The 27,343-nt window shown below is 46.5% G+C and overlaps 1 protein-coding gene across 1 annotated transcript in view; it reads right to left on the bottom strand.

Moving 5' to 3' along the window:
• XYLT1 (xylosyltransferase 1) overlaps positions 1-27,343 on the bottom strand; it is a 377,489-nt gene that overhangs the window by 255,661 nt on the left and 94,485 nt on the right. Inside the window, exon 2 of the mRNA XM_049904388.1 lies at positions 8,860-8,898. Coding sequence (XP_049760345.1) covers positions 8,860-8,898 — 39 coding nt within the window. The remainder of the gene's footprint in view (positions 1-8,859; positions 8,899-27,343) is intronic.

The following is a 27,343-nucleotide window of genomic DNA, read 5'->3' as shown; positions in this document are numbered from 1 at the left end:
TAAATCCAGCAGGGAGGGTTCACTGAGATTGGCCCAGCGGTCCAGCCCCACCTCGCTGTCCTTCAGGGGGAGGGCATCCTGAGTCCCCCACCAGGACGCCCTGGGCTGGGGAAACAGTGGTGAGCTGGCCTTCCCTGCTGGCTCCCAGGGGCTTGAGAGGAGGCGCTGGTACTTCTGTGAACTCTGCTGATCAACGCTCAGGCCAGATTCAACTGCCAGTATGGTGACATTTCCTAGAGGTGTGGCAGAGAGCAGAAGAGGAGAAAAGGTCGCTGTCTGCTCTGGGGCTGCCAGGGAGGAGCTGGAGGCCTGCCCCCTTGCCACCCTGGACCTCAGTTCCCTGGAGAAGCCCTTGCTGCTCAGGAATTCACTGCCTTTGGGAACCTTGACAGACGGGCGGGTGTGAGTGATCACAAAGCCCCAGAATACACCATCTGTTACGGATTGAATTATGCCCCTCAAAAAAAAAAAAAAAAAAAAAGCACTGTAAATCCTAACTCCTATACCTGTGGATAAGGAGCCCTGGTGGCGCAGTGGTTAAGCACTTGGCTGCTAACCGGAAGGTCAGTGGTTTGAACCCACCAATCGCTCCAGGAGAGAGAGATGTGGCAGTCTGCTCCCATAAAGATCACAGCCTTGGAAACCCTATGGGGCAGCTCTACTCTGTCCTACAGGGTCACTATGAGTCAGGAGCGACTTGACAGCAGTGGGTTTGCTTTGGTTTTATATGTGGTGGTTCAGTGGTAGAATTCCCACCATCCAGTGCACCTCAAGCACAGCCATGACCCATCTGTCAGTACAGGCTTGTGTGTTGCTGTAATGCTGAACGGGTTTCAGCTCAGCTTCCAGATTAAGACAGACTAGGAAGAAAGGCCTGGCAATTTACTTTCAAAAAATCAGCCAACCAATGAACACTCTATGGACCACAATGGTTGAATCCTGTTGTGCATGGGGTTGCCATGAGTCTGGGGCTAACTCAACAGCAGCTCACTACAACATGTGTGCATATATGTACATACGTATCTATGTATAGTCTGTATTACATATAAAAATAATATGACATATACGGTCTAAGACATATAATATATATATGATGTAAGATCTATATAACATACGTGATATGATGTAAGATATACATGATATAGAATTTAGTTACAAGAGAGATATACACATCTCTCTATATAGATAAATCTTATAAGGTATCTTAACCAGATATAAAATATACACATGTATCTTAGCAACATAGCTGTGAAGAGTGTTTCACATGTAACCTGGCTCTCATCTAGGCTCTACCACTTACTGACTGTGTAACTTTAAAAAAAAAAAAACTTGATCCCACTGGGCCACAGCTGGCTCATCTGTAAAATGGGCCTAAAATTAATACCTGCTTCATGGGGTTATATACCCTGATAAATGAAAGGTAGACTGCCAGCATTCAAACCCTGGCTGTTCCAAAGGTTAACTGTTGAGCAAGTAACTTCTTCACACTTCAGCTTGTCATCTGTAAAATGGGATGGCACTATGGCATCCTTGTGGAATTTGAATGAGTGAGTCCCTGTAAAGAGCTTAGAGGAGTGCCTGGCAAAAAGTGCTCAATGAGTGTCAGCTAAAGACACTAAATCTACTAACACACATCAAACGTACAGTCCCAGGCTCGCCATACGTGTCCAATGCATGCTTGTGATTACTTACAACAGCAGTGTTCTGAGCCAAGGGCTAAATTCGAACCCTCAGCTTCTCAGATGAAGTCGGCACCCATTAAGAATAGAGGAATAGTGATCTCAACGCCGTCTCTTTTTCAAAATGATGCATGTGGCTGTGCTTTGGGGAACTCGCTGGCTATTTTTGGAACATCGCGTCACATTGCTCACCCTGAGTCATACGGATCAGAAAGGAGCCCGTGGCCATGGGACCGCAAACCGGCCCTGTGAAAGTTTCCACTGCCCAAGCCCAGCCTCCCAGCCCTGGTCTTTGCCTGCCAGCAAGGGGTAATGAAAGACCCAGCCAAATTCCAGCCAGAGGATGGAATCATGGCAAAGAGATTTGGCTATTGCAAAGCCAGCCTTGGCTGCTCCACCGAGGCTCCCCTCACCCAAGGAGGTGGCAGGAAGGAAAGCAGATGGGCTGGAAGCAATTTGGTCCTAGCGTCCTCTCAGCAGATGCTGGGCACCATAAGAATTAATGGGCTGGAGACTCAGGTAAGAGCCATTCAGAAGCTCCCTGATTACTCCCCAAACCACTCCCTATGGAGGAAAAGGTTAATCGAAGCCCAGAGCTGGAAGAGAAGCGAGGAGACAGCAATTGCTTTAATCCGAGAGCAGGGGAGGTGCTCCAGGAGAAAGAAGCTTGCACAAAGGAGGCTGGGGCCTGTCTCTGAAAGAGGAAGCAGGTTGCACCCAGGCCTAAAAATCGAGTTATTCGCTCCATCAGTGCAGAAGCCAGAGCCTTAGGCCAGTCCCCGTCCAGAACCCAGCCAAGTAGCTGGGGCTTTGTTTTTGCCTTGGAAACACTGCACATTTGCTGTACTCTTGGGCCATATGCCTCTCCGGAAACCATCTCTGATGAGGTTTTTCCCCATAAAGTTCCCATAAGACCCGCGTTTTACATACGCGGTGCACATGCCCATATATGCTGTGGGTCACTACTCTCCGTGCTGTGAGTCAGTCACTTTCAATCCCGACCCAGAGCGCAGGGTGGTCAATGTGTCGTGGCTCCGGCCTAAGGCTGGCTCAAGTCTAACACCGGTCTCTCTGTGACATTTGGACATAAGAGGACACGAAGAAGGAGACTCACTGCACATTTCTACACCACACAGCTGCATGGTTGGGACTGTCTCATAGAGTAAGCTGTCCATGCAGACAGCGGGCTTAAACCAGGGTTTCTCGACCTCAACATTATCTGAAGAATTAGTCAAATAATTCTTTGTTGGGGGCAAAGGGTGTTGCCCTGTGCATTAAAGGGTGTTTAGAAGCATCCCTGGCCTCTACCCACTAGATGCCAGTAGCATACCCCTCACCCCAGTTGTGACAAAAATGTCTCCAGACATTGCCAAGCATCTCCTGGGGGTCAAAATCACCCCTGGTGAGAACTACTGGTTTACACTGGAGCCAGTTAATTGGCTAATGACAACTCTTAACCAGACTTCTGGCATTAGCTGCCAAATCAGGCCAGCACTGCTAGGGACTGACATTCCCTTGGCCAGGTCCATGTGCTCACGCTAGACGTTAGTTTGTCTGGATGGCCCTGAACTTAAGCCTCTTTTCTTCCCTGCGCCTACTCAACCTTTTACCTTCATCCTGCCTGATAAGGTAATTCCTTATTCATCTTGACATTATAATGACACAAAGGCAGCCTCTAGCTTGAAGGAGCTAATGCTTTAATTGATTCTAAGGAAAACTGGCATCTTTCTGATAGGAACCCAGACATAATATGCAAAAATTTCAGAACACTACTACTGTGGCCCCTTTGCACGGTTAATGATTTCTCATTTGGAAGCTCTTAGCTCAAATTTCACTTCCTGAGCTCAAAACTCACCTTCTGAGTTCAAATCTCACCTCCTCAGCTCATACCCCATCTCCTGTAAGAGACTTCCCTGAACAACCTCTCTCCCCTCCCAACCAGCCGCTCTTGCTTATAAACGCGCTTGTCTTTTTTCCCCATTCGCATATTACTACTTGAAATTATCAGTCTGTTTACTGTCTGACCCCTTCCACCAGAATGGATGCTCCACAGGCCAGGAACCTTCTGTCTTGTTCATCACTGTTTCCTTAGCACAAAGTTTGGCATTCCCTGTGGCCCATTAACTATTTATTGAATAAGCAAATGGATGAGTGAATTTGCATAGGTACGACTTTTAAAGTATTCATTTCCCTTCATATCCACTCCTCATTTTATTCATGAGCCTTCTCCACAATCTTCAGGGCCCCAGCATCATCTTTAAATAATGTGAATGTAATTCCCTACCCTGATACTCCCAGTTAGTTGATCAAAGAAATACAAGTACCTGGTTGGTTTTTGAAAACTGAACAGTCAGGCATTTCCCTCCTGATATTTTTGATCTTCAGGTCCTGAGAGATCTCAATGTAAATCAAGGCCTGCTCCCCTCTTAGCAGAGCCAACTTCACAAATACCCAGACTGACAAATCTTTACAAAAGAGCGCCTTTACTTCAACTCCCCTGGCACCTCAGTGTTTGAGGAGAGGCCATTAACTAATTGACAGAGAAGCTGTTTGGGGGCAGGCATGTAGAGAAGCTAAAATTAAATGACAAGAGGCTTTGCCAATTGGAGTGGATTCAGAAATGATAAACCATCTTGGTGGATCAATGAGAAAGAGAGAATCAAATAATGAGCATTTGAATTTATCAAAACACTACTGATGTACAGGAAGACATTTTGTTTTTGTTGTTCCAAAATAAATTTTCTATTGGGTCCTTTGCCTACACCATCTTACCCACAAGCCTTGTGCCAATCTGTCAAGGAATTATTCACTGTGCAAAGCATTCTATCTATCCATCCATCCCGTCCATCCCATCCATCCCGTCCATCCCATCCGTTCATCCGTCCATCCGTCCATCCATCCATCCAACCATCCATCTACTCACTCACCCATCCATCCATCACTCTGTGTATTTATCTAAGTACATCTGCAAATACTTGTGTAAAGCATTTTCTATCTATCTACCTATCTGTCTGTCTATCGATCTTGGGTTGCATAATTCAAGCTCATTCCTCTAGCTTTGCCTGAGCATTAGGAAAGCTTTTTTTTTTTTTTTTTACCAGTTGAGGCAACTTTATTTTCTGGAAAAATACAATTGAGATTGAGGGATGGAGTCTGATGTCATACAGCCTTGAGTCTCACACCCACCTGTGCAATGCACTTCTTGTGTGACCTTGGGCAACTTCCTTAACTTCTCTGACCATTAGATATCTTTGGAAATTGAGTATAATAAGAACACCTATGGGACAGTGGTATTTAAGAATTCAATGGGAGATGCCAGTTCCTGGCAAATGGTAAATGTTAGTGAGGGTGGGGATAATGATAATTCCACCAAGATGCTAACGACATTCAAATTTTTTCCCGTTTTTTTCATTTCTAGGTCACCTGGCTCCTGGGTAACCACCATCTGGAGACCAGGGAAGCATTCACTACCGACAGTCAGGGCTTCCTTGATACAACCCCAGGGGCAGCCTGCTGAGGGGAAAGCTGACACCAGGGATTTCAACCATACTGGGCTTCCTTGTTGTATTAATCCGGCTGTTAAGCAGAAGAGTCCTGCTGATGCTGCCAGATGCAAAGCTCTGCTGTGCTAACGGCAGAGAGCATTAGAGGAGCCCTTGCAGCCCATCAATCCATCTCCCCCAACTCACAACAACTGCCCTGGGACAGATTAGCCAAGCAATGGGTGAGGACTGATGCAATTAATACTGGGGAATGGGGGACGCATGGAGGAAAGGGCTTCTGGGTAGCCTAATGTTCCAATGCAGGCTGCGCCTGGGCAAGCCTAGCAGTGAAAGCTAAGAGGCGGGCCCACCTGTGGTACCTATGCCCTAAGACAGAATGGGCAATCCCTTCTCTAGGAATACACAGCACCAGGAGGAAGAAGTGGGAACTGACCTAGAGCTCCAAGCACATCTGCCACGTTACCTCTGCATGGCTGGCTCTTCCAAGCTCTGCAACATCTGTTTTCTTGCTCGTGGCATCTGGGTACCATTTGGGGCACCATTTTCTGCCAAAACTGCTTCCTTGCCCCTCCTGTCTGACCTGCCTGAAGGCAGCTGTACAGGATCCTGTCCTGAGTCCCGTGTGGGGTTGAAGCCCAGCACGGAGTAAGATCTGGCTGCAGGCTTTTGCCAACAGTTACAGAAAAACATTTGCACTTTGGTTTGGTTTCAATGACTCTTTAACACGGGAGATCAGAACACAGAGAAAGACAAAAAGATCCCATGGCTCCCCAAGGACCTAGAACCATATGAGACTGATAAGTGTTGTTTGGAGACAAATTGAGTCACTTCCCCAATGGTGTCCACAGACGCACAAAGTTGGTCCCATGCCGTGGCTGGCTGTGCCTGGGGACTCAGCTTCTTGGGGCCAATGGGCATGATCCTGAGAACGGTCACTGCCCAGGGTGAGCTGTCACCCCCACACAATATGCTGGCCAAAGCCACAGAGCACATGACTTCTCTTTCCCATGGAGGCCTTGAAGGACTGACTGGGTGATGTCCGCAGTGAAGGATATGGGAGGGCCAAGAATAGAACCATCTAGAACGCAGATGCTCCACCCCCAGAACATAAAGACTTTGCTTCCAAAGTTCTGGACACAGGCTATTTGCCCAAGGGTTTTCCTGACTCTACTAAGTTTTCCTTCTGGGGAAGAAATGGTAAAAGAGAAGAGGAATCCTGTTAAAACCACACTCTGGAAGTTCTCTCATACTGGTTGGATTGAGTGAAGATGACATGTTTCCCAAAGTGGCTTGTGCACCTCCAAGAGTATATCTGCATGGTTTTAGAGGGCATCCAAAGGGACATTTTGATTTAATTCAGCAGTTTTATGTTTACTTTAATATTTTGGAAAAATATCACTTGAACATCAGACTTGAGATTTCACCACACTACTGACTGAGGCAGGGTGGGTTTCTCAACCTTGGCACTACTGACATTTGAGGCCGATTGTTCTTTGTGGTGGGGGACTGTCTTGTGCATTGTCGGATGTTTAGCAGCAACTCTGGCTTCCTGATACCTATGAGATGCCAGGAACACTCCACCCAGTTGTGACAACCAAAGATGTCTCCCGTTAAACCCACTGCCATAGAGTTGATTCTGACTCATAGCGACCCTACAGGACAGAGTAGAATTGCCCCATAGGGTTTCCAAGGAGCAGCTAGTGGATTCAAACTATTGACCTTTTGGTTAACAGTCAAAAGCCCCTCAGTGGGGCGGGGTGGGGGTGGGGAGGTTAAAATCACCTTTAACTGAGAACCATTAGGTTAGAATAAGTCTACTTCCAAAAGAAAAGTGAGTTAATAAAAGTTAAAAATGTATATTTAGGTGACTCAACAGTACAAGTGCGATTCACATGTGGCAAACATGGTTAGGGTAATATGTGAATAGTGGAAGTTTGGGGAAAAAAACCCATTGGAAGATGGCCAAGCAGAAAGAAGAAATTGGATTCTTATCTAAACTTAGAGAGACTAGAAGGAAAGGCCTGGTGATCTACTTCTGAAAACCAGGCAGTAGAAATCCTATGGATCACTACAGAACATTGTCCCAGCTTGGAAGGCACTCAGAATAAGAGGGCACAGAGCTGGGAAACGTTCTGTTCTGTTATACATAATGGTGCCATGAGTCAGAGCCGACTCAAGGGCAACAAATAACATAGACAACAACATCTCTTTCAAAGTCACACCCACGCCTCTCGCCTGCCAGCCCTGTTGCCTGGTCTTCCCTGAGGCAGATATAACTTAATGAGCACCCAGGGAAGTGAGAGGATAGAAGGGCACAGAGAAACCCCAAGGGCCCACTTCCCCTACCACTCTGGCCTTCCTGACCAAGGAAGGAGAAACATGGTGGGCTCAGCCCTCTTATCATCCCCCTTGGAAAGACCCAGGCAGAGATGCCAGAGAGAGAGCAAGGATGCCAGGAGAAGGTGGGACAGGACAGCTGATCCTTGCCAGTTAGATCCAGGAATCACTGAGGAGCTGACTGTTACTCAGTCTTTCCATGGTCAAGTAGGTTTGACTGTCACTAACTCTTAAAAAATGTTAGCTATGGGCTTTGAAGGAAACCCTGGTGGCATAGTGGTTAAGTGCTACGGCTGCTAACCAAAGGGTCAGCAGTTTGAATCTGCCAGGTGCTCCTTGGAAACTATGGGGCAGTTCTCCTATAGGGTCGCTAGGAGTCGGAACCGACTCCACGGCACTGGGTTTGGTTTGGTTTTTTTTGTGGGCTTTGAATAGGATCCATCCTCTCTTTCTCCTCTCTAACCCACCTACAGAGCTAAGGAACTGATTAATCTCAAGATCCACCCCCGCGAATTCAGTAGGAAAAGTAACAACAGTTTCAGTGGTTCAAAAAACTAGGACTCATAAGCAGTCATTGTGTGCCAAGACTTCATATACACTGTTTCTTGTCATTCTCACAAAACCCCTGCAAGGTGGGCACTATGATTGGGGGAACATTCCAGTTGAGAAAACAGAAGCTTAGGGAGGTGAAGTGACCCCACCTACATCACGGGGTTAGAAGACACAGAGCTGCAATCCCAACTGAGTCTGTCAGAATGCACACTCATCGCTGCTCTGCTGCCCTCTCAAGAGAGCAGAAAGTGGACACTAAGGGCCATGCCCTCCCCTGCCAGGCCCACTGGTCACCTGCCCCACACAGAGACACCACTGCAACCCAGATTCCCCAATATGGCCCAGGTGCAGGCAGAGACGGACAGACCAACTTCCTCCTTTGGCAGCTGGGCCCCAAAACCAAAGACACGGAAGGACAACACCTTCCCCCTCGGTGGCTCCCCTCTGTTTTGTCTCTCCCTTTGCATTCGCTTCCTCATCATTGCTGAGCAGGAGCAAAGGGCAGAGGAGAACTCAAAAGAAATGGCCATGGCTCCTGCCAGGAGGAGAAGGTATGCCTGGATGTGCACACGCACAAATGATCACACACACATACACCCCCAGCTGGTGGGGGTACTATACACATATGCATGGACATACACATCCAAAAATGACAGGAGGACAGCCTGACGTGGCTGCCTAGCCTTGCAGAGCCATGGGGCCAAGAGGATACACAAACACTCCCTGGAGAAGAGGTCCAGGAACACAAATGCAAAGACAAGTGACAAAGGCCACAGGAAGGTACTGACCTGGGTCTCCAGGGTGATGAGTGGACTCGGGTGTGGGTCCTGTGGGGGAGAAGGAGAAAACACACATATTGGTGGTGGGAAAAAATTAATGTACTGCTCCAGCATCATGCAAAAACAAAGTTCGTTATCTTCAGTGCTCAGGCAACCCACGGGGAGGGCAGCCCAACTATTTCTCCTCCATTCCGTGGAAACATTAGAACAGCTTGGCCCAATCTGCTGCCCCCAACTTCCTCCCATACCCAAACGATTAGGGGGACTCAAGGTTTTCATTAAAGGGCACCAGCATGAAGATCATGCAAAATGATGAGGTAGAAAGGTATAAGAAACAAAGCACCCCAGCCAAATATCTCAAAACACATTCCTATATGGAAGAGAGACTGGACCCACAGAGGACAGAAAGAATATAAAGCCCTTATGAGGGATGAAGGTCCCTGAGTAGTGCAAATGGTTTGTGCTGGACCGCTAACCTAAAGGTTGGCCGTTCAAACCTACTCGGTGCCAGAGAAGAAAGGCCTGGCAACCTGTTCCCGTAAAGGCCTGGCAACCTGTTCCCGTAAAGAGTAATACCAAGACAACCCTATGGACAATCTACTCTATGAGACAGAATGGTCAACATTTACCCAAAACCAAAGATGAGAAGGCAAGGAGGGGACTAGAAGCTAGATCAATGGAAACAGAACAGAATGGAAATAACGAGAATGCTGACAGATTGTGAAAACTGTAACCAATGTCATGGAACAATTTGTATAAAAACTGTTAAATGGGAACCTAATTTGCTATGTAAACTTCCACCTGAAATGTAATATATTTTTTTAAAACCCTATGCAGCAGTTTTACTCTGTAACACATGGGTTGCCCTGAGTTCAAATCAACTTGATGGCAATGCTTTCTGTGTGTGTGTGTGTGTTTTGGCAGGGGAGCTAGGCCATCAATTTGTGTCTGACCTTGGAAAAAATGAGGGAAGGAATGAGACTGAGACAGAGGAAGAGAGGGGCTCAATTCCTGTTTTCAATAGCACATTCCAATGGGCTGGGGAAGATTCTTTTCAGGATAGAGAAGGTGAGAGTAACGTCCTATTCATTCACTCTCTACAAAAGCCAATTGACTAGAAATGCTTGGTGGTAAGGTTTCGGGTCATTAAACATGAACTCTTTGTGGGGGTTGCGGGGAGAGCAGGATGGGTACAGAAAGGGAAGAAACTGATGGGGAGGGGGGTAGTGGTTTTCAGCAAGTGGTTTCCAAGGAAAACAGGAAACTTAGTATGTAAAGACTATTTTTGTCTGCACCATGTCCACTCTGAACGTTAACCATCTTAGACTCATGACTCTGGGAAAAGAACCTTAAGCTGCCTCTGACAGAAAATGGGTCTGATTTTAGGGCCCTGAAGTACCCACCCGGCTTGTCACTTTGGTTTATCCTAGCAGATATTCATACACGATCTTCTAGGAAGCCATGCAAATTAGCACCAGTCTGCTGGTGGCCTATACTGGGAACCAAAAGTAAGTGTAAGGAAACTGGAATATTCTAAACCCTTAATCGCCTCGTATGCATGAGAAAGTTGAACAATATAAAAGAAAGACAGAACTGATGCATCTGAACTGTAGTTCTGGCAAAGAATACTGAATATACTGTGGACTGCCAGAAGAAGGAACAAATCAGTCTTTGAAGAAATACAACCAGAATGTTCCTTTTAAGCAAGGATGGCAAGACTTCAACTCACTCACATTGGACGCATGATCAGGAAAGACCAATCCGAGAAAAGGACATCATGTTTGGTCAGTGAAAACGAAGGAAACCCTCAATGAGATGGATTGACACAATAGCTGCGACAATGAACTTAAACACACCAATGATCATGAAGATGGCAAAAGACCGGGTAATGTTTTATTCTGTTATACGTGAGGTGACCATGAGTTGGAGTGGATCCAACGGCAACACCAACCACCACCCTAGGTGAATTGTCATTCCCCTTTTTGATCACTGTCCTGTGATCTTCATAATAATGCCTATTGCTTACGAACATAAGAGGCACGATCTCAGGACCGTTTTGGGCTCTGGTCAGTGCTGATCTTCCTCTCCAGATAAGTGACTGACTCATTTTCCCCAATTCCAGTTATGAATCCCATTCCCAGCACTTCCCCAATGGGGCAGCTCACAGTTAAGTTGCCAAGACGGTCTCCGTCTAATTTCCACATTCTCCCAGGAAAATATGGAGGGAATGTTTCTCTCCCTCTCCCCACATTTCATGTTTGACCCGTAAAGGAACATGGGAACATCTGGAAGAAAATACTTCCGGCTTCCCTCTTCAAGCCCTTACTAGCTCCTTCCCAAGGATGGAGACGTGGCTGTAACTCCTGAGAACCCGACGTTCATCACGCCACTTTTTCCCAGCGAGCAGAGACACTGCTGTAGCCGTCTTTCATGGAGTCCCTCCAGCCAGCAAATCTACCATTTGCCCCAGGAAGAGTGGACTCCATACTTGCTGCTGCCACGTGCCCAGTAAGCACATTAGGCAGGGCCCGTTTTTGTCTTCTAGAAGCCTGATCACCCCCGCCCCGCCCCGCCCCAGTCTATGACCTGGTATATGAGTCAGACCTTGTACATGCCACCTAGGAGTGAGAGCAAGCAAAGCCTGCTCTTAGGTCAGAGCCGGTCAGTGGCTATCTGTCTGTCTTCTTCATGCAGATCCACCATCTTGATTCTGACTGGAAGATAAGAAGCCGCTTTTTAGCCTCAAACATTAGTCTCATTCTCAAGGCCACTTCCTCGCCAAGCCTTGTGCTGGGCTCTTGGGTGCCCACCCAGATTAGTTAAGCCATACTTCACAGCCCACTGGGCTATTGTTTGGGGCTTAGTCTTCATTTCCCAGAATCCAGAGGGGGTACAGGAGGAGAGTGCCATCCTGAACCCCTCAGAACAACTTCACTGGATAAAACCTTTCTTGGGAAGCCACTGGAAACCCCTGTCAACCGTGCCAACAAAACCAAGAGGCTGATCTCTGGACACTGGGGAAGCACTGCATCTTTATCTGGTGTTCAAAAATTGAAACCCATATCAGCACATGGTCAGGGGTCCAAGATTCATTAAAAGGCTTCTGGAAGGCAAAAGCACAAGAGATCTACTTAGCATGTTAATTAACTGGCCAGGAAGAGGATAAAGTACTCTCAAGTGGCCACATCATTAACACTTGGGATTCACTCGCCAACAAAATTGTGTTCTGCTTTCCCTCCGTGCACATTCCAAATGCAAGCCTCTCCGCACAGAGGCCCAGTCCAGTGGATTCAAGGTATGGCTGCCTATCGGTGAGGTCTCACTCTCAGCAACATCCTCCTTAATTGGAACGGCTAACGAAGTGGAACCGGGTCAATGATGCTGTCTGCTTAATCCATCGTGTCTGTCTAAATTGGGACTCTTCGGTTTAAAAAAAAAATACAGTAGAGTAAATTCTTGTCTGTCAGAGGAAAGTCTCCCGGAGACCAAAGGCGAATTCGTAACGTGCTAGGATGCTACAGTGGAGTGCTTTTAGAATCGTAATGTGGATACCAGGAACCACAGCCCAGCCTTTCATGTTGTCTATGGCAATGACCAAATTGGGGAAGTCAAATGGGGAACGAGGTTGACTGAATTTGTGGCCTTCATTCTTCACCACTCCCTAGATCCACGCCCTCTGGTCATGTGACTTTGCAGTTCTTCCTATTAGCGGCAAAGTGTACTTCCCCATCCCTTGACCTTGACCATATGACTTGCTTTGTCCAATGGGAGGGTAGCAGAGGTGACCTAAGCAGAGGCTTGCAGTATGCTTGCATGATTGAGCATAACCTCTCGTGCTTTTGCCATCGCCATGAGAACACACCCCCAGATAGCCTGGAGGTCCAAGGAGGATGAGGGACACATGGAGCAGACGTGGACCCAGCCTGCAGCTCAGAGCCAAGTATGGCCTAGATTAGCCTACCCATAGCCGACCCTCAGACATATATATATGCCCTGGATGGCACAAATAGTTCAGTGCTCAGCTACTAACCTAAAGGTTGGCAGTTCTGGTCTACCCAGAAGCACCTCGGAAGACAGGCCTGGCAATCTACTTCTGAAGATCAAATCCACTGAAAGCCCTAAAGAGCACAGTTCTACTCTAACACACATGGGGTCAACATAAGCAGGAAACTGACTCAGTAGCAACTGGTTTGGGTTGTTTTTGTCATATATATATATGTGTGTGTGTGTACATCTATAAATATATGTGTGTGTGTATATATATGTATATATATAGACATGTTTGTATATATCTCAAATACTTTGTTTCAAGCCATTGAGTTTTGGGATGGTTTGTTATACAGCATTATTATGGCAATAATTAACATATACTTTCCAAACACTGATCTTGATAGACTTAAAAAGCATTTGGCACGAACACTCATAGACTTGGAACCTAAATGATACCAGACTCTTTTCCCTAAGTCTATGAATACATTCCATGAACCTGAAAATACAACTAACAGCTATCCTTTATTGAGGGCCTACTCTGTACCAGGTTCTGCAGTAGCTGTCGCATTACACCAAGAGGGAAAACATACCACCAGTAGGACCTTGCACCAGTTCTTCCAAATGCCTTCTGCTCACAAAGTATCACAGCCACCCTACTTACCTGTGTGAACAAAAATGAGGTCCCTTCATAATGACAGTGGCCCAAAGACAAGCTAAGTTGTCAAGCTAAAGCATCGGAGCTTTGTTCTTCCTCTTTCTTATAAAATTTATTATTTCAGGTCGTTAAAACAACATTAAAGGAAATGATCACTCAGGATCCTCTTGCCCTGAGATACAGTTTTCATTCTTCTGGTTTATTCTAAACTTTATCCCACGGGCACAGTACTTGACCGAGGTTTAGAACGGTCATGAATACTAGTCATAACTGACATTTGTTGAGTACTTACTAGGCTCCAGGGACTGGGAGAACCTCTCTGCATATGTAATTTCATTTACCCCTTACAACAGCCATATGAGGCAGATACTATCATTATTTCCATTATGTTGTTAGCTGCTGCTGCATCAGCCCCCACTCATGGTGACCCCTGCACAGTGGAAAAAAATGCTGCCTGGTTCTGTGCCATCCCCACAATCCATTATAGATCGGGGTGTTGTGACCCAGAGAGCTTGCACTGGCTGATCTTCTGAAGCAGACAGGCCTTTCTTTCTCGTCTCTCTTAGTCTGGAAGCTCCAGTGAAATCCGTTCAGCATCATAACAACACGCAAGTCTCCACTGACAGATGGGTGGTGGCTGTGTGGGAGGTGCACTGGCCAGCAATCAAACCCAGGTCACCCACATGCAAGGTGAGAATTCCACCACTAAACCACCAATACCCACCTTTACTCCCATTATAGAGATGGGGAAACTGATATCAGAAACATTAGTAACCTGTCCTTGGTCACTCAGACAGGAAGTGTTAAAGTTTGGATTCGAACTCAGAGCCTTGCACTTGAAAAACTTATGTTCCACTATTTTACAGTAGTTACTCATGGTGTTCTGTTGTACACAGGGTCACTATGAGTCAGAACTGACTCGACGGCACCTAACAACTACACATGGGGTCACCATGAATTGGAATCAACTTGATGGCACCTGGTTTAGAGTCCCTCGGTGGTACAAAGAGTTAACACATTTGGCTGCTAACTGAAAGGTTAGAGGTTCAAGTCCATCCAGATATACCTTGGAAAAAAGGCCTGGCAATCTACTCACAAAAAAATTCAGCCGTTGAAAACCCTATGTTGGTTGCACAGTTCTACTCCGATACACATGGGGTCACCATGAATCAGAATTGACTCAACGGCAAACTGTTTGTTTCCCTACCGGAGAAAACAGCCTCACCTCAGACAAAGGAATCTTGCAGTGTGGATACTCTCTATCAAAGAGAACAACACTTATAGCAGATAAACAGTAACACTTTACTAAATGCCGGAATTTGTTTTTAGCACCTGAAGTGGACACGGTTGATAGAAATGAGCACATGTGCCATGACCAGAAACAAAATGCAGCCCCTCCACCGGCAGGGTACCATGTGGACTCAGCCAAATCAAGCCACGGTGTTTACTGAGTTCCCACTCAGGAGCTAGCACTATGCCTGGCGAGCACCGTAAGGGAGCCCGGAGTGAGTTTAAAGTGACTCCGGGTACACTTCTATTCCCAAAGTGAACTGTTTAAATAAGAGGCAGGAGCCTGATTACACGCCTGAGAGAAATCAAACGTGTTTACATCTCACAAGTCTTGCTTCTGAGACCAGGAAGCCAGGCTCTGATATTCTCAAGTAACAATCCTTCCTCACCAAGGCCAAAGGCCTCGTTTTAACAAGCGATCAAGCTCCAATAAAGACGGTAGAGAGAGGAGGAGGAATGTGTTCATTAGGAGTCCATGACTGCCTCCACCATTTCTGGCTCTCCTGTTGGGGCTGAGCTGCCCAGCGTGAGCCTTGGCTGTAGGCAGGAAGGATTCTCTTCCTTTGCTGTGAAGACATCATAAGACGATGTTTGCTCTTGGGTGTGAAGCAGTGGCTTTGGTGTGCGAGTGACAATACTGGGACACAAGACTTCAGAACCAGATTTCCCCATGAAGCCCGTCAAATCAGCAGGACAAACAATGTGCCCCTATAATACAGCCTCTCGCCAGAGACACTCGGAGAGACACTTCAGAAGGCTGGCTTGGCCCTCTCCCTGTGTGCAAGCCTCTGATGGGTGACGGAACTAGGAAGCTCCCACCATCAGTAGACTGGATCTAACTCTTAGTCACCAGCAAACACCAGGCACTTCAGGAAACGAAATGCGCTCTTTGTGGAACTGCAGATTGAAAGAAACAAAAACCCCCCAGCACACTCCTGGAAAGCTGAGCTCACAGAGACCAGAGTTTGAATGCCAAGCCACAGACCTCAATGGACTCCTTCCTTTGTACGAAGCGCCTGGCATGGGGCAAAGCAGAATGGTCAGTGGAAAAGAGCGCAGGCTTTGGGGTTTGAACACGGATTCAAGTCATGCATGACCTCTGAGGAGATCTGTGACCTTGAGCAGAGTCCTTAGCTTCTGTTGTCACATTTATAGGATGGCCATAGAATTTACTGTCTGAGATCTTTTTGGAAGTAAAAACGGGTGCTATTAATAATTACACCAGGATTCAGCAGTAGACTTCTTGCCTTCCATGTGGGAGACCTGGGTTTGATTCCCAGCCAGTGCACCTCGTGTGCAGCCACCACCCACAGGTCAGCCGAGGCTTGCATGTTGCTACGATGCTAGACAGGTTTCAGCAGAGCTTTCAGACTGACAGACTAGGAAGAAACGCCTGGTGGTCTACTTCCAAAAATCAGCCAATGGAAACACTACGGATCGCAATGGTCTGATCTGCAGCCAATCATCGGGATGGCGCAGGACGAGGCAGCGTTTCATTCTATTGTGCATGGGGATCACTAGAGTTGGGGACTGAATCCATGGCACCTAACAATGACAACAGGTGTAAACCTGGATTGTCCCAGGAAAACCCAAACATACGGTCACCTCCTCATCTTAAAAATGGGAATCCACAGACATGAAGGGTTGCCACGAACATTAAATGAGACCAGGTAATGAAAACGCCAAGTACGTGGCTTCAAACCTACTGCTGTCAAGTAGATTCTGACTCACAGTGACCCTACAGGCCAGAGCAGAGCTGCTCCATAGGATTTCCAAGGCTGTGATCTTTACAGAAACAGATTGCCACATCTTTCTCCCAAGGAACAGCTGGTGGGCTCGAACTGCTGACCTTTTGGTTAGCGGCCAAACACTTAACCACTGTGCTACCAAGGCTCCTTGCTACATTGTTAGAAGCTTAAAAATAATCTTCCCCTTGTTTTCTTCTTCCACATTCATAAAGGCTAAGACATATCAGTCCACCACCAAGTTTCCTGTATCGCGATATTTCTGCACTGTAAGTCATCCTGGCCACTAACTAAACCTATCTCACGGCACAGCAGCGAAATGGGTAAACTTGGCTAACTTGTTTTGAATGAATACTCTGTGCTAAGCACATGAAACACTGGCAACCCTGTCAGGGGAAGAGTCATTCTCCCCATTTTACAGATCAGGTAACTGATACTCGGGGAGCACAATTTGCTTAAAAAACACAGGACTAATAAAGGCTAGAGGCAGGACTGTGTTCAGGTGTGTAAGTGGTCAGAAACTAGTCCCTTAACCACTATGCCAGTGTTTCTTAGAGTATGAACTTACTGACTCAGGACCTCTGGGCAAGGATCCAAAAAATCTGCATTTTTATTAAACATCCTTGGGGGGTTCTTATATATATTGAAGCATGAGAACCCCTGCACAACATCGCGGGTAATCCAAGACTGAAAAGCATCCAGATGACAAAGCCTGCCTGTGAGAAACCAAGAACAGGACCCTACTTCTGGTACCCAGCAGCTACCTTACGTCTGATGCACAAGCAAACACTCAAAACCCAAGTGTTCACGCTCTGCATCCTCAGGGAATGTCCATGATAGGTGCAAGGTGTTTGCTGCCCCTTCCCTTATCCCTACTTACATGATAAAGGGGTCCCTCCTGCCCCAGAAACCTTGCCATCACCTTCCTCCTCCCCAGTGATGTGGCTCCTTCCTGAAGTCTAATGGAGCAAGTGAGAAGTTCACGTAACGGGCCTTTCTCTTCGGACGTCCCTGCAGGTTTGTAGAGGGAGCTTCTCTCACATGCCAGTGGCTCCTGAGGGGTGGGCAGGGCACGTGCGGGCAGGCAGCACTGGGCGAGGGGGGGGTGACCACCACACAGTTCTCTCCTTGTTCTCCAAGAAAGGCAGTGTTTGGAATGCAGACGCAGGCTAGCACCACACAGCACTCACCTTGTTGGAAAATGCTAGGTCACCTTCAAATAGGGCTCAGGGGAGAAAACAGAAACTCACAGAGAGGGCAAGGGGCTATCACTGCCTTAGAAAGATGGTGGCAGTTAGGCTTGCGCCCTTAAAACTGGGTGGATTTCTCTCTCTCTTTGTCTCTCTCTGTCTTTCTCGCTCTTTCGATTTCTCTTTTTTATGTTAAAAGTTTCAGAAGTTTACAGGTCTCTTTGCTATTCCTTCCACATTTTCAGCCCAGGCCCCAGAAGCTCTGGCCCTTGGAGTTGGTAGTTAACAACCCACAGTCTTGGAAGGCACGAGAAGCCACAGACACACGGAATCTCAGGAATTATTTTAATGATCCCCCAGCTTGGGGTGTATGCCGAAAATGTACATCACGTATATCACGCTTTGTTCTGCCATAAGAGGTTTTTTAATTGTTTTAAAGGCACCCATAATTATAATTCTTGGAAAGAGATGCTTTCAATACATCTATTTTAAAGATTAGATTTCTCACTTCTCTTTTAACAATAGAAGATTTGCCAACACTGGACATGCATTCCTACAAGATAACAAAGCTCCTGCCTTGGCCATTGCAGGCAACTGAATTGGTCTCCTCCGCATGAAGACAACGTAACCAAGATCATACGCCTTGTCAGTACCGTCAATTATCAAAATACTAGCTAACATTGAACTCATACCATATGCGAGGCATTATTATAAATGCTTGGTAAGCATTATCTCAGTTAAACATCACAACAACTCTAGGAGGTAGGCATTAATGGTCCCTTTGTACAGATTGGGCAACTGAGCCTCAGAGGAGAAATAATTTGCTCAAAGTCATTCACCAGTAAGTGGCAGAGGCAGGATTGGCTCAGAGCAGCCCATCTCCTGTGACTGCACTTTTGGACTTCTTCTTTGGATCACCTCTGCTTCCTAATGGTATCAGCTACTTGAATCAGAATCAGTTCATGGTTCTATGAGCAGCTGGCACTAGGAAGCCACAAGGAACAGGGAATAGGATCAGAGGCTCCTAAGTCCAGATCACCCCATTCCTTTGCTGTGGGTCCTCAGGTTAATCACTTAGCTTTTAAAGTTATTGATAATAATGCTACTGATAACAACTATCTCACATGGTCATTATGAGGACCGGCTGAGAGAATGTATCAGAGCCTTGGTTGGTCTTGGCGCAGAATGGGTGAGTCACGAAGGCTAGTTCCTTGTACAGGACAAGCACTATCACTTTACGATGTTCTACTTTTCACAGCTCAAAGCCAGTTTCAGACCATAAATAAGACATGCCATGTGCCGAGAAAGAACTGAGAAATGCAGCTTCCACCCAACAGTGCCAGACGAGAGGTGCTGGCTAGGTCTTGCCAGGGTCCCAGGTCCTTCTGAATGCGGCCACCCAGGCTCAGTTTGGACCAGGCACTGGAGACAAAGCCACATCCACAGCTAAGCTCAACAATTAGCTTTTCCAGGCACAGGCCACGGCACCTATCAATTTTGCACCCACTGGCTGTGGTTGCCAAGATGGCAGGCATCCCAGCTGGATCCAATGCTGCCGACTGTCCTGCAGACAGTGCCAGAGTTCTCAAGACACAAGGTTCTGCTCTATGGCACCTGGCACTGCGGAGCCGGTTTTCCATCCTACAGGGAAATATGTCAGATTTGAGCCCCGGAATCCAAGCTTATGAGTACAAGAAAGGAACTCACAGAGACCTAGGCTAGGAGTGTAGCTGCCTCCTCATCTGGTGTCCAAGGCAGACATTACTAAACAATTGCTTGGCCTCGAATCCTCAACACAGCCCTATGAGCAGACACTGCCGACAGATTCCAGTCTCCCTGTGAGATGAAACTTATTTCCATCCTTGTCCAAGACCAAACCCATCATTCCCTGGTGAGGCACATGAAGTCCAAACATGGGAAGTGAATTTCCTAAGAGCCATACACATTCTGTATCAAAATTCAGTCTAAAATCCAAGTTTCTGTATACCAAGTCCTGGGTCCATCCCTTTTTGCCAAAATAAATTTCTAGGCACGTCCCTCCCCCCTTTTTTCTTCATTTCCTCCCCTTCAGCTCCCTCACAATAGCCTCTAACCAGGGCATCGTTTGTGCAGAGATGTGCCGTATCCCAGCTCTGGGAAAACTGTATTCAGCAGTGCTTCATGCCTGGACGGTTTCCAAGAGGCCACACACAGAACTGCTGACTCAAGCCCTGGGCGGGGCGGGGGGGGGGGCGGGGATGGAAAAAGAACAATCCCGGGATACTGGGATGAGGCTAGACAGCACATGCCCAGGCTGCAGGCTGTGCCTTGGAATGGAGAGCCTCCTTCCTGGGCTAGAAAAGCGAGGCTGAGTCCACCTGGTGTACAAGAGGGCTGCAGGGGACAGACGGACAGGGGCCAGACCATTAGAGTCACGGTACAAGTCAGGAGGGGGAGAGAGATTCAGTGTCTTTTCCCTGACTCCCCAGTCTTCTTCTGTATTTCTTTTTTAAATCTTTTTGTACATTTTCCCTCTTATTATAATAAATGCTTATAATAAAATAAATGCTATAAATATTCAGAACATACAGGTGCTAACAGTGTGAGGTTTAAATAGTCAATCATGACAGATTCATAAAGATTTAAATACATTCACAAAATTAGTGGCTTCTCCTGTATTTCTTGATGATGATGATGGCACCATCGATGACGATGGCCATGATCACAGCTGTCACTTATTGCGTCCTTACACGGCACTGTCATTAGCACTTTAGGTGCATTATTTCAATTAATCCTCATTCCATCCTTATGGGGTGGCTACAACAGGATGTCCATAAAGTCTACAGCCATGGATGATTTGACATTATCTATCTACCTTTGGGGAAACCCTGGTGGCGTAGTGGTTAAGTGCTATGGCTGCTAACTGAAGGGCTGGCAGTTCGAATCCGCCAGGCGCTCCTTGGAAACTCTATGGGGCAGTTCTACTCTGTCCTATAGGGTCACTATGAGTCGGAATCGACTCGACGGCACTGGGGTTATCCACCTGTAGAAGATGCCCTTGATGGCATTATGCATTTGTCTATGCTTCCATACTATGGGTACTCTGCATTATCATTCTTAACTGACACAGCAGGAAACTAAGCAGATCAGAAGGTTTACAAGACTCACCTAAAAGTCACAGAGCTGTTTAACCCTAATATCTTCACTGAAGTAACAAAGAGAAGTAGCCAAAACTCTTGGATGTTGTTTGGGTGGATCTATGTGGTATGCAGTTTACACACACACACACGCACACACACACACACACACACACACGAAGCCTGGGTGGCACAAGTGGTTTGCAAAGGGCTGCTAAACTAAAGGTTGGTATTTCAAACCCACTTAGCAGCTCCAGAGAAGAAAGGCCTGTGAACTGTTTCTGTGATGGTTGTTATTGTGTGCCATCGAGTTGATTCTGACTCATAGTGACTCAAAGTGACCCTATATGACAGGGTAGAACTGCCCCGTAGGGTTTCCTAGGTTGTTACAGCCAAGAAAACCTTATGGAGAAGTTCTACTCTATAACACATGGGGTCGCCATGAGTCAGAATCAACTTGATGCAGAGGGAATATATATATACTCCATATATATATGAGTCAGAATGGGAATCGATGTGACAGCTATGGGTTTGGTTTGATATATATATATATATATACACATACATACATATATAAATAAAACTAGGGACCAATATTTAAAAATTCAGTGATTTTAAAATATCTCAATTTATCACTTAATACATCCGAAGATCTGGCCAACTGCGCATGCGTGGCGGCCTGGCTGTACCTCCTTCACAGGGGCATCTAGGCTGGCCCGCTTAGGACGGGCCTAAAGGGATCTGAGTTTGGGACACCACCCTTCTCAATCACCCCCCTAAAGGAAGATACCACTTTATCCACTTCACAGCTTCTTGAAGCTGGCCCCACCCTCACTCCCAGCCCCAAGAAAGAAAAGTTTCAGATAAGCCCTACTAATTCCGAGTAAGCTCAGCAGTGCAGTATGTGGATGTGTGAGCCTCTACCTCAAGTTCAACAGCCTTGACCTTTCGGGGCTGCAGGATGGGGGAGGGGGGCGGGGTAGGTACAGAGAGCAGAACAGGAAGAGGTGCTCAGGGCCCACCGTGTTCTTGCTTCCTGCAGGGAGGGCCGACCAGCACAGCTGCCTCAGAACAGGTTGGCTGCCTGTACCTAGCCTTCACGGAAGGAAGTTCTCTCATCACCCACGACAACAGAGTTGGCTCACAGAGCCCAGAAACGTGTGCGCGCGCTCCCAGCCCAGCTTGCCTTCTGTCTGGAGGCGGCCCCAAGGCTGTGAGACAGGAAGATGGGAAGAAAGCGCAGCCCCAAGAGTGCATCCTGCGGTCGAGGACTCACAAAGCCCCAGCTGGGGGAAGGGGAGAGGAGGAGGCAAGAAAAAGGGGTCTGGCACAGGGACTCTGGACAATGAGCGCCTTTCATTAGTGAATAGAGACAGCCTTACTCGGTCTCAATGGCTTGGGTTCTGAAACAACCAATTCTACACCCAGAAAGGCACATTTGCCAGCTCCTGTGCCAAGGTCAGGCAGGAGCCTGAGATCCCTAAGCAAGCCGATAATCAACACCCAGGAGACAACCACTGTTCTTTCTCAGTGCTGTCGGCCGACCCAAAGCCTACAATGAGCCTCTCTGTATTGCTAAGCTTTTCTGCATCCGGGTGGGAGTGGGGAGACCCTCGCCCTCACCTGTGACACGCTCTGCCTAACTGTGGGTCTATTCAGCACAGGAAGTGCTCCCTTCCCAGGCTCTTCATTGAGACATCTGTGGGGAAAAGGGCAGGGAAGGAGGAGAAAGAGCCGGGGGAACAAGATGCTAGTTCAAGTTTGCAGCCTAGAATTGAACAAAGCCACGATGCGTTGGGAATCTGGGCTGATGACACAGCTATAGCCTCTGTTTAGCAGGCACTTTCAGAACATTATCTTTAAGGGTTTATTGCCGAGGTAGCAAACCAGGGGCCTAGGGCAGTATTTAGTGCAGACAAATTTTGTTCAGCCTCTGTGATGCTTAAAAAAAGAAAAGAAAAGCTAAATATGTTGCCAACATTTTAAAATTTGGGAGATTTCACATAAAACCGCAAAGTTCTGACATTTCTTGGAAAATCAGGGGAGCTGGCAACACGAATTCATCACTTTCATAAAGCAACAGGCACCTGGAGCTGAGGAGCAGCTGTCACTTTGAGAAGGGGCAGGCACCCTCTGGCTCCTGACAGTTCCCTAGAAATGCTTCCCTCACTAAGGCTATGGCTGCTGTGTTGTTAGCTGCCATCACATCAACTCCAACTCATGGCGACCTTATGTACAACAGAACAAAACATTGCCTGGTCTTGAGTCATCCTCACAGTCATCAGCATGTTCAAGTCTACTGTTACTTCCATTGTGCCAATCCATCTCACCAAGGGCCTCTCACGCCCTCGCTGGCCCTCTACTACACCATACATGATGTCCTCCTCCAGTGACTGATCCCTCCTTATGATGTGTCCAAAGTAAGAAAGGAAGCCAATATTCTATTGTGATCCATAGGGTTTTTCATTAGCTAACTTTTGGAAGTAGACTGACAGGCCTTTCTCCCTAGTCTGTCTTACTCTGGAAGCACCATTGAAACCTATCCACCATAGATGACCCTGTTGGTATTTGAAATACCGGTAGCATAGCTTCCAGCATCACAGCAACATGCAAGCTACCACAAAATGACAAGATGGATGGTAGGTGGCTGCTATGGGCAATAGCATTTGCAATGTCTGGTTTATGGGATCCCAGCTGAGGTCCAACACTCTTGCCCGGAGGCCCTAGAGTCACAAAGAAGCATGGGATCTGGACCATACACTGTAAAACAAGCTTGGTAACAAGTTCATGGCTGATTTGACTCAAGAAGAATATATGAACACACCCAGGAATACTGGGTCAGAGGTAGAGTCTACCCCCATTGGTAGGGGACGAGTTCCATGCTGTCATCACTCCCTGCTAGATGCTGTTTGGACAGCTTACCCCACTTTCTCAAGGCCAGGGACTATCTCTGTGACTGCCATAGAGAAAACACTTGGTAAATTCACATTGAACCAAAATCCACTGAACCTTGGACCTTATATGACAAGTCCTGGTAGGCTGGAATCTAACAGAAGAGTGCTCAGAACCCAGCCAATGCATGAGCTGTGGGGTTCCTTCCTGACTGAAAGTTAAGAGCAAAGCCCTCACTGTGCAGAGCAGCCCTGGGAATAAAAGACTAAGAGACCATAGACTAAAACCATAGACTAGCTCAACCTAAAAAAACCAAAACCAAACCTATTGCCTTTGAATTGATTCTGAGTCATAGTGACCCTATAGGACAGAACAGAACTGCCCCATAGGGTTCCCAGGGCTGTAATCTTTACAGAGGCAGACTGCCACATCTTTCTCCCAAGGAGCAACTGATGGGTTCAAACCACCACCTTTCGGTTCGCAGTCAAGCGCTTAACCACTGCACCACCGGGGCTCCTTTTGACTTAGCTCAACCTACTGATTGGTAGATATTTGAGATGAAGAAGTAAAGAGTTTAGCCTTTATAGGATATGTTGCATATCCGATGAGCTATGGTCTACTGAGAAGATAGTACAGACATAAAATTAGAGTAAGTTCCGAATTTATCAAAGGATACAACAGCTCAACAGAAGCGAGGCCAGCCCCACAGGGTGGTGGAAGGTTCAGCATATTTTAGTGCAGTTTTTCTAGGTCTAAGAAGGTAAACTCAGATTTACTGCATCTGCCTCTGCTCTATGTAGCCATGGCCATTTTTCTTCAGCTCTGTAATGAGTGTGTGTGTGTGTGTATGTGCATGCACACACACACATTTTTGAGAATTATCATGCTTGTGCAATTTGTATGTGTCATTTCTCTCACCTAATCCAAACATGGCCACCAAGTCGATTCCCTCTCATGGCAACCCCGTCGGCTTTCAGAGTAAGAACTGGGCTCCACAGGGTTTTCATAGCTGTAATCTTTATGGAAGCAGATCGTCAGGTCTTTCTTCCATGGCACCACTGAATGGGTTCAAACCACCAACTTTTCGGTTATTAGCTCAGTGCAAATTGTTTGTGCCACCCAGAGACTTTCCTCTAATCCAAAGCCATCCTAAAAGGCTGCAGTGGAATCTGTATATTTTGTTTGCCTTGCATTTCTAATTTTTGGGGAATTCCCCGTGAGTCATCCCACTCCTGGTACTAATTGCAAATGGCTGCTGGGGAAGTGGAGACCAGCTTCAGAAAAGATGCCACTAAGCAGACTATTATTTCTGAGCTGTGATAGGAGAAAGAAAAAAAGGAAAAGCATGCAGTATTCCATTACTGCACTTTGCATTTAGTTATAATTATTCATGCAAGAGCATCTTTAAACACCAAAAGGGGGAAATATTACAGTTGTTCTGATTTCACACGCTAACTGTGTTTACATGCTAACAGCATTTCTCAGGGACAATTATCTTATTACTAGTGCACTAATCTTTTCAATCTTTTCAACACAGTTTACAGCTGCAGACTTTAAAAATTAAGGCTAATTAAGACCCGGCTTTCAGCAGGTATGGTAAACTACTTGTACATTTTAAGAGAGGTTAAAAAAAATCAGTTTGGGGAGAGTGTGAAGGGGGGCACAGTGTCAAAGGTATCTAGCAAAGAGATTACACGGCATCCATCATTTGAGGGCCTTTAAAACCCTCCCAATATGAGTATTCTAGAATCCAGTAGACAAGTTCCATTAGTGGAGGTAGTCTACACAGTCATTACAAAGAAGAGACCCATAGAATTCAGGACCAAGGACAGCAGGTGTGGTCACTCCAAGGAGAAAGTGGGTATTTTGTATTCAGTTATCCACTGCCATTTATTCTATATGCCACATGACTTCAACATAGAGTAACAGTTGAGAGCATGAACCCTTGCACCAGAGTATCTGAGTTCAACTGCTGGCTTGACCAATGACTCCGTTTGACCTTGGCACCTTGGCACCTCAGTTTCCTTATATGTGAAACAGGGATAATAATAACGCCTAACCACCTCCCGGAGCCTGGTGGTGCAGTGGTTGAGAGCCACGGTGGCTAACCAAAAGGTCAGCAGTTCAAATCCACCATCCGCTCCTTGGAAATCCTATGGGGCAGTTCTACTCTGTCCTACAGGGTTGCTCTGAGTCAGAATCGATCTGACAACAAAGGGTAACAGGTATCTAACCCCCAGGTCTATTATCAGGATTGATTGAATTAAATAGTGTCAGGTTCATAATAATCATTAAATATCTGTTTTAAAAAAGTGTGGGCTAAAAGGACACACAACGGCAGACCTGAAACTCATCTAAACAACACCTGTTTTCTAACACGTTCTTGACCTCACACACACTCCCTGTATTATGACTCATTTGAGAACTGCTAATATACAATCATAGCTCCATTTACTGTGTCTGTTAGCAGAACCCACCGCAGCTACCGCAATACATTCTCCAATTATTTGTCCTGCTATCTCGTTAGGTGCCATATAAACCAGCAACTTGGATCGTTCGTTATTATTTTTTGTTTTAAATCACAGAAAAGCAGGCTGCTCCCTGACAGGCTGTTTTGGGAGCCGGGATTTAGAGGTCAGCTTCTTAGAGTCTAAGCAAAGCTCTGGTATCCCAAGTTTTGACATCTGAGGAGTCTGCCACAGTGCTGGGCCACTATTTTTTACCCAACATCCACTGCTTGCCTCAACCTATTCCCAACAGTCTGGACCCCCATCTTCTTGAACTTTCACACTCAACCCATGGGCTAGGTAATGCTGACCCAATTTTCAGATGAGGAAACCGAGGCTTTAAACAACTTTTCTATCATCACACAGCTTGCTAACAAAGCAAAGTCACAATGTGGCATAAACCACTGCCATTCTCTTCTACAACATTTTTTTTTTTAAGCCAGCTGACTATATTTCTCAAGAGAATTGCTACTACTAGTAATAGGAATACTAATACTAGTATAGAACTAACGGTAGTAACAACCACCACCAACACACACCATGTGCCAGGCACTATTCTAAGCCACTGACACGCATTAACTCATTTAACCCTATAACCTCCCTGTAAGTTGTTTTGTTATTGTTAGGTGCCAGTGAGTTGGTTCTGACTCATAGCAACCCTACGTACAACAGAACGAAACACTGCCCGGTCCTGCACCATCCTCAGAATCATTGCTATATTTGAGCCCATTGCTGCAACCACTGTGTCAATCCTTCTCATTGTGGGTGTTCCTTTTTTTTGCTAACCCTCTACTTTACCAGGAAACCCTGGTGGCATAGTGGTTAAGTGCCACGGCTGCTAACCAAAGGGTCAGCAGTTCGAATCTGCCAGGCGCTCCTTGGAAACTCTATGGGGCAGTTCTGCTCTGTCCTATAGGGACTATGAGTCGGAATCGACTTGAAGGCACTGGGTTTGGTTTTTTGTTTGTTTGTTTGTTTTCTACTTTACGAACCATGATGTCCTCCAGGGACTGGCCCCTTCTGATAATGTGTCCAAAGTAAAAGAGGCAAAGTCTCACCATCATTGCTTCTAAGGAGCATTTTATATAAGCATTCACTATAAGTTAGA

This window comes from Elephas maximus, chromosome 12 (assembly GCF_024166365.1).
Source record: "Elephas maximus indicus isolate mEleMax1 chromosome 12, mEleMax1 primary haplotype, whole genome shotgun sequence".
Taxonomy (NCBI): Eukaryota; Metazoa; Chordata; class Mammalia; order Proboscidea; family Elephantidae; genus Elephas; species Elephas maximus.
Note: the sequence above shows the minus strand (reverse complement) of the source record. Positions and strands in the feature narration are given on the sequence as shown.